Source organism: Mastigoproctus giganteus, chromosome 8, assembly GCF_048544385.1.
Source record: "Mastigoproctus giganteus isolate SK-2022 chromosome 8, ASM4854438v1, whole genome shotgun sequence".
Lineage (NCBI taxonomy): Eukaryota > Metazoa > Arthropoda > Arachnida > Uropygi > Thelyphonidae > Mastigoproctus > Mastigoproctus giganteus.
The window spans coordinates 188,878,795-188,886,574 of NC_143582.1; the positions used below are offsets into that span (position 1 = coordinate 188,878,795).

Genomic DNA, 7,780 nt, shown 5'->3' on the forward strand with positions numbered 1-7,780 from the left:
TTTTTTAGCTTTCCATCTCTTCAGAAGTTACAACCAGTGACGTTTCAAAAATACCCAGATTTGTAGCTTCACCTAACCTGATGATTAGTTTCTCCTCTATATTATAACTATAAAAAATTAATTTGAGTTTATGGTGACCTTTATGGTGATCCTTGTAAATACAGACAGTCTTGCAAAGATTCAATGGATCCATGGATCGACCAACCGATCCTGAAGCATATTTAGCTTCCAGGAGCATTTGTCTCACAGTGATTTATGCCTGACGATAGAGTTCAATAGAAATCTGAAACGTAGCCAATCTCCATTAAGTTTAGATTGAAATGGTAACATTTCAATGAATAGCTTATGCGAAATTCTCTAGTAGTATAATAGTTGGCAGCAATGTCGAGTTTCATTTGCAATGAAACTCGACAAAAGATCCAAGCAATAGAGGCCACAGGGCAGAACCCTCAAGGACTCCTGTAACTATTAAAATCTCTTCTGAAATTTCCAAACAGTCCATTATCTTTACTGTTACGTTTAAGAGGCTCACAATCCATTTTAGAACAATATTTAATATTGTATTAGCTTAATTTGAAAAACAGCAGTGAGATTTCAACATACCCGAAGGTTTCGAAAGTATGCATGATATAATCCGCATTCAACAGGTTTATTACAGGATTTTCCTGGTAAGAAACCGTGGTGGATATCTCCATATATATTCTTAAAGAATGATGAAGATTATTTTCTCTAGGAACTACACTTTACAATGTATACTTGATTATTCCTAAACAGGAAAACTTTGGTTAAAATATATATTGATTTTTGTTAATCTCTGTGACTGTTTCCTTCCAAATGAAACATGTTTTATATCAGGTCTAGATGGCTGCCGTTAATCTTACTTTTCCTTAAAGGAAACTCGTATATAAACAGCAAATATGGAAGAACTCCGTTATTTTTTATTATTCAAGGGCGTCCCAAAAATTTTTTTAAGGTCCTTCTGTACAGAGCCAATTAGAAAATGCAAGAATCGTATTAATTCGTCTACTTCAGCGTGTCTTCTCATATTGATTTTCATAATAACTCAAAGAAAAGTTCTTTAAAGGTCAGCAGCACACACTTAAGTATCCTTGATCCCGAAAGCGCCTGCGGAAAGGACGTTGCATGATCATCAAGTAGCCATTGAGTGTGTAAGCAGGTTAGAAACACAGTACAGAGAAAGTAGGATGCCGTTCTTGCTGCATCAGAACTGGTCTGACACATTAAGCCTGCTCCCACAGCGCTTTGGCACTCTTAAGAGTTGAATGGCCTTAGTCAGACAAGGACTTTTCGAAAGTATGGTAACTAAATCCAAAGGCATCCATTGTGGTCACCAGATGCCTACCTTGGCAAGATCGTCGCTAGATATAAAGAAGTGTCAGGAGAGATAGAAGACAGAGAATATTAAAAGATGTAACATTAAAGGGAATTTATTCTTTAGCTATTTCGTTTAAACAATATATATCGCAGAAATAAGCAAATAGTTCTATGATATTAGCAAATATACCTTCCATTAAAGCATGATGGAAGTAACAAGAACAATAGAGTTTAATAGAAATTCTAAATATTTTAAATAAATATAAACAGGCAGTTGATAGATTATTTTTGTTTTAATTAATGTAATTCGGTAAAGAAATGCTTCGCATAAAATGACATTGCATTTATTATATTCCATGAATGCAAAATCATACCTGATGAGATGGGAAACAAAACATTTTGCAGGTGGATTGCCTTTTTTCTCCATAATGGACTCTCTCTTGTTTTTTTTTAAGCTGGATGAAATGTGACGTCCTCTAACGCTAGACCGTTTACTGGATGTGAGGGATATTAGTACTCACGGAAGCATAGAAAGAGAAATCAGCTTGCAACCTGTCGCTCCCCTGTTCTGCGCCTAAGGCCAAAAAGGAGGTAGCGAATGTAAGAAAAACAAGCCAAAACGGTTGTCCTGATGGCGAGTGCAGAACCTGTTAGTGGGCAAATAAGAAAATACAATAGTGGCGCTGGATTAATGAAACCCAGAATAAAAATCGATCGCACGACTTGACTGCAAGTACCTGCTAGTTGTGAGGATTGGCATAAACACCCGAATTTTGAGAGATCTTTCTATTACAACAGACCAATCAAAACACTCGTGGTGGAGACTATAGCGCCACCAGTAGTAAAAGGCGATTAACACATTCTTTTATTGTCAGCTGATGCATACACTGCTGTGAATGAAGATGATAATTTGCTGGAAGACTATTATCATTAAAGAAGAGGATAAAGGAATGAGAAAGTCTATATCGCTTCTTGGTAAGAGAGTACCAGGAACAAAAGGCAATTTATTTAATATCAAAAATATTGCTTAAGATTATATTACGGTTTTATTAATTCTCGTCGTTGATTCGTTTCAAAAGACCAGCAAGGTCAAATCGCTTGAGAAGGTCATAACAAAAACAAGACCGTGAAGGTGTTTCGTAAGAGTTTCTGGATTCGTCCAGTTTCAAGGGCCTTTTTGTTTCAGAAAGAAAACTGTCGTGAAAAACTAGAATAATCAGTTTCGCGAGTAACTAATCTAAGGTTTACTAATGAATATAAATAGATTATTATGATATAAATGAATAAAATCTCATGAAAAAGACAATTGATATTTAAATTATTATTTTTGTTTATGAGAACCCCAAGCACGAGAAGTATTAAAACCTACAGTACTTTAGCGTGCATGGGTTAAAGGTTGAGAAGATGAACGAAGATACTTGTTGACATGGACTTGAATTTCTGTAGATTGTAATTTTCATGAAATACGTTCGAAGGAAGGTTCTTCCAGAGAACGGAAGTTGAATGAATAAATGAGGAAGAAGAAATGTTGGTTCTGTGAGTTTGAAGTTGAACAGTAAATGGATGCTGACTGGTTGAGGCACGTGTTCGGTTTAGAAGAAAGAGGGGGAATTATAGAAGCCAATGCAGAAGAACAGGGTCCATGGAAGTATCTATAGAAAAGGCATGCAGCAGAAACAGAACGTCTATGAGACAGAGTGGAGGGACTCTGTTAGATGTGAGTTAATGAAGAAACTGTACGGACTGTACATCCCTCCTGGAGGAGGGACGTACAGTCCGTACAGTTTCAACAGAAACTTTCTAATCGTAACAAACCCCAAGGAATGCGGATTCATTTTGAATAATTCTCGTGCATGCAACGTGCTGCAAGGATTATAGCGCCCATTCTGTTCACAGATGTCCATTGCGCAACTATGGAAAATACTATTGAGTGTATAAATGCGATGGATTCTTAAGAAAAACAATACATTATCATTATTAATCCAACGTTCAATAAAATGTTTACGTGATAAAATTTATTTTAATTTTTGTCAATCGATACTTAAATCAACTGAGTAACCTCTAATGATCGAAGAATAATGGGCCGATTTGTTTTCCCCTGAGAAGGTTGAATTCTTATCGAAGAACTGATGATCAGGGTGCGCTCAGCAGCACTTGGATACAACAGAAAGCTGAGAGAGCTTTCAAAGATAAGACGACCAATACCGTGCTACAAAAGCACTGCCAAACACCAGAGGCCTGGACAGAAAGTTTGATAACTTCAGAATTACGTCACGCCTCCTAGACTCCCCCACATTGTATGTACGCAGTGGTAATGCAGTCCATCATGATACGATGGACTACATTACAAGTTTACTACAACGAACTTGTGGCGCTAGTTCATAGGAAAATTTTCGCCCAATGTGCTAGATGACAGAGTCTAAGTCAGCCTTGTTTCAAATGGTGGATAGAATTTATGGATCCCTATACAAACCCATGTTCGAACCCCTCTCGAAAATTAAGCATTCCTGGGCTTTGTTTCTAAGGGTATATTTTTAATCAGTCCAGATCCATTTCAGCCTTTTGGTGCAGCCCACAGTGAAATATGCTGTGATGCCTCGCCTGGTGCTCACAGCGCCAGATAGTCATCAGCTTGTCGATTAGCGTTTTCATGATTGAGTTTCGGGAAGGACCCCCCTAGGCATCATTGAAAATATAGTCACATCCTACTTTATAAATCATTTTTCTCTTATAAGGCTTGACATAGCCGAGTGGTCAAGAGCGCGAGTGCAGTAGCACACGCTCTTTGAATTTCAAGTTTTTTTTTTAATTGAATATTTTTTAAACATTCAATTTAAAGAAACAAATTTTATTAAAAAAATTAATTTTTTTATAAAAATTATCGCAGCATCAGTATCTTTTTTATTTTACAAATTTATACAGAAAGAAGGCAATGAATCATACACCAGTAGAACTCTGTAAACATAATTTAGGCCTAAATTATTCGTATTATTTATGCATTTTTTCGAACTGCTAGGTAGATTATTCTAGTAGATACAAAAATAGCAGGCGGCTCAAGGTCTCTCTCACTATGCCTCCTCTTAGTACAAAATAGAAATCCAAGTAAGTGACCTTCAGACGCCTTTTATTTTATATTATATTTATTATAGTTAAACTATAATGGGCATATCGTGTTTATCCTCGTTGGCATTTAAAATGATCACTATTTTAAATTTAAAAACATTAAACATGCGCGCGTGCGCAGTCGGACTGATTTGCTGAATATTTCGAGAATATATTAGTAATGTTATACCAGATTATCTGAACTATAATAGATCGATTATAAATATTCTGTCTTTCAGGAACTTATATTTGAATGAACAAGGGTGTAATCCCCCCCCCTTCTGTAAAGAAATTTTTTTTGGGCATCGCTATAGCAAGAAGAGGTCAGAAAACTGCCTTGGTTATAAATTTTCAGCACAATAGGATAGCTAGCAGAAACTTTTCAAAAGCTCTTAGCTACTTTCATTCCAGAAGTTCTGGCATCCAATGATCATCGCATTAAAACCAGATACCTAAAGAAGAGAGAGAGAGAGAGAAAAAGAAACAAATACTGTTGTGATCCTTCGCACTGTGCCGGAATTAACATGAACCTACAATTTAGTAGGAGTCAAGAGCGAAGGGGTGGAAGATCTTTAATCCTATGACGCAGACAGGCGAACAAAGAAGAATTTTGAAATATTTTCCCCATTGAGCATCGCAACCATAAACTACAAGCAAGGTCAGAGGTGATACCATGACAGAGGCTACTGCACAATTCGAAGGTCGTTAACACTTGATTAAAAGTTGCCTCTTGTGAGATAGGCATGCATGTAGAAGACCAAATCGACAATGGCAATGAATTTGAGCTTGAAACTCTTGCTTAAAGTTTGGTTGGATGCAAATTGCACCATCGTGAAAAAAAATCAACCTGCCAGTGGATAATTATCACTCATATCACCTAAGTTCATTGAAAAGTGGTAAGATGTTGACCCGTTTGAATTGGGGTGTTTAGTTTGTGGCCATAGCATCAACCGGAAAAGGATTTCTACCATCCATAACGTCACTTTGCAATAAAATTTTTTCCATGTTTTGCTTCTTTCTTCTCCAAAATTAAGAGTTAATATTATCCTAGTTCAATTTGCATAATACTCGTAAGGTCTTTCTTTAACTGGTAAAACTTGATTTTATCCCTTTTTGTAATTAACTATAAAAATCATCTTAGTAAGCGAAAGGTGTATAAATAAATTTTAACTCGCTATTTATTATTTTGAAAAATTTCAAGTTATTTTAAAATTAATTTAAATAATAAAAAGCCTAATAAAAATTTATTGGCGCATTAGAAACAGAGGCTATAATGCCCCAAAACCAGGTGTTTTTCACTTTAAATGAGCCTTAAGGGGTCATTGGCCTTCTCTCGCCCACCAAAAAAATGTGGTCCTTCCACTGAGAACGCATTTATTTTTCGCCACACATTTTTTTAAAGTGAACTGCCAATATACATTTTGTAGAAGAGTATTAAAAAGGGAAAATTAAGAAAAATGTTTAATACGTCAATAGGCCTAATTTGATCTTTTGGAATGTACGAACAAATAACGGCTGTAGTACACTTTAAAACAAAAAATAAACACATAAATAAAAATAAAAAGTAATGTACAATAGAGTGCATTGAATATAAATTGTATATATTTTCAAAAAATTCCTACTGAAATTTTTTGGAAGATTGTCCCCTTGTTCCCTCCATCGTTCTGCTGTCCCTGATACGTTTAATCCTCCGAAGCTGAAAATAGGACAAAGGAGAGATTTTGAAATATTTCCCTATTGGGTAAGACGATAAACTACAAGGTAAGTCAGGAGTGGTAACACGAGGTAACTGACAAATCAAAGGTCATTAACACGTACTTCTGCTTCAAATGGACAAAAGACTTGAATGTCCCTCAGTGTCAGACTAGGGGGAGGACAAAAACCGGCAACGGCGTTTGAATCTGGACTTGTAGTCTTACAGGCATTTGACCATCAATGCATTGGCAATACAATGGAGAATTTTCGCATAAATTCCAGTAAATAAATTAATTAAAATTTGAGAGGAAGATGAATAATAAAACCAAGTTAATCGTGAACACAATGAACTGCATCAAGAGTTTTATTATTATTATTATTTAGCCACTAATCATACTGTACAAACCCTTTTTTTTTTTAAACAGAGCGAACACACAGACAATACTTCAGATGCTGTTGCTCCCAGTGTTTTGGTGGATGCAATTTGACCTTGGAAGGATAAAACTACGAGATCACTGACCAACCGGTGCCTAGATGACGGCAGGAAAGCATCGTTAGCGAAACCCTGATTGACACGTTTGTATAATGTAGCAAGATGACGGGTTACATCAAGGTCCAGCAACCATCAAAAGGATGGGTGGAAATTAGAATTTTATGTGATGGAGTAAGAGTACACAGAGTGATAAATATTATGGTAAAACCAATATGCATTTTTGGCCATTTTTCCTCTTTCGCTATTGCTGAAAGGGGAAATATGTTCTTTCGTTTTCAGACTCATAAAAGTTTCGAATGCTTCTTTGGAGCTGTTTTCAATGTAGAATTCGTTTATTACTGTAGTAAAAAAAACGGCTTCTATATTCTTCGTATTTATTGCTGTCATTCTGATGAATACTGCAGATTTATATCCTTATTTATACGAGTCTGTTTACACGATGTTTTTAAGAGTTAAGTGAAATAAATAAAATGAATAAAAGTTCTGTTTATCTTCCTAGACTCTTACCAGAATCCAACAGTTTGGATTCGGGTAAAAAAGCAATGATTCGGGATGAAATGCAAAGATATGCAATGGAGACTCCTGGTTCATCCTCAACAAAGAAGGCTATGGCTGTGCGTCAGCAGGGCTAATATCAGGTGACCAAAAAAGTTTGTGCTTTTTAGAATAGAATTAAAATGTAAGAAAAATAAGTTAGTTAATATACGCAGTGCGTTACGCTTCAGGCGCAGTAGCAAATAGTATTTCTGATCGAAGCAAAATACTGTATTTCGTTTTCCAAAACACTTACCAATCAACATAAGAGTTGTCTTGGGGACTGGAATTTCGCTGCCCTCACCGATTTATACATGGCTTCCACCAAAGAAAACAATGACACAAAATTGATACCAATAGCATCAAATACTAATTCGGTAGTACGTCGATGGGGCGCTAACGATTAAAGATGGACATTGGACTCGCCAATTAATTTTCGTAACTTAACCATCGTTAGAAGCACCAATAAACTGAATACTAAAATTTTTATAAACTACTCTACAAGTAAATATTTACCATGCTGCTTCCATTGCTTGGAGGTACGTTCTGGTTGTGGATCCGTGATTTAACTCCGGTGAAAGTCATGCGATTTTATTATAGCAAGAGGGAAGTAAAAAAATT

At 36.0% G+C, this 7,780-nt stretch overlaps 1 protein-coding gene across 2 annotated transcripts in view; it reads right to left on the reverse strand.

Annotated features, from left to right (window-relative positions):
• LOC150082093 (nocturnin-like) overlaps positions 1 to 7,507 on the reverse strand; it is a 28,438-nt gene extending 20,931 nt beyond the window's left edge. The window contains exon 1 of one of the 2 annotated variants that reach the window (XM_090379964.1): positions 7,416 to 7,507. Coding sequence is in view for 1 of the 2 variants with exons in the window: in XM_090379962.1 (XP_090236088.1) it covers positions 1,710 to 1,762 (53 nt within the window). In the remaining variant the exon portion in view is untranslated. Of the gene's footprint in view, positions 1 to 1,709; positions 2,062 to 7,415 lie in introns of those variants that run through there. The other variant, XM_090379962.1, reaches the window with a different exon arrangement.
• Between the last annotated feature and the right edge of the window lie 273 nt (positions 7,508 to 7,780).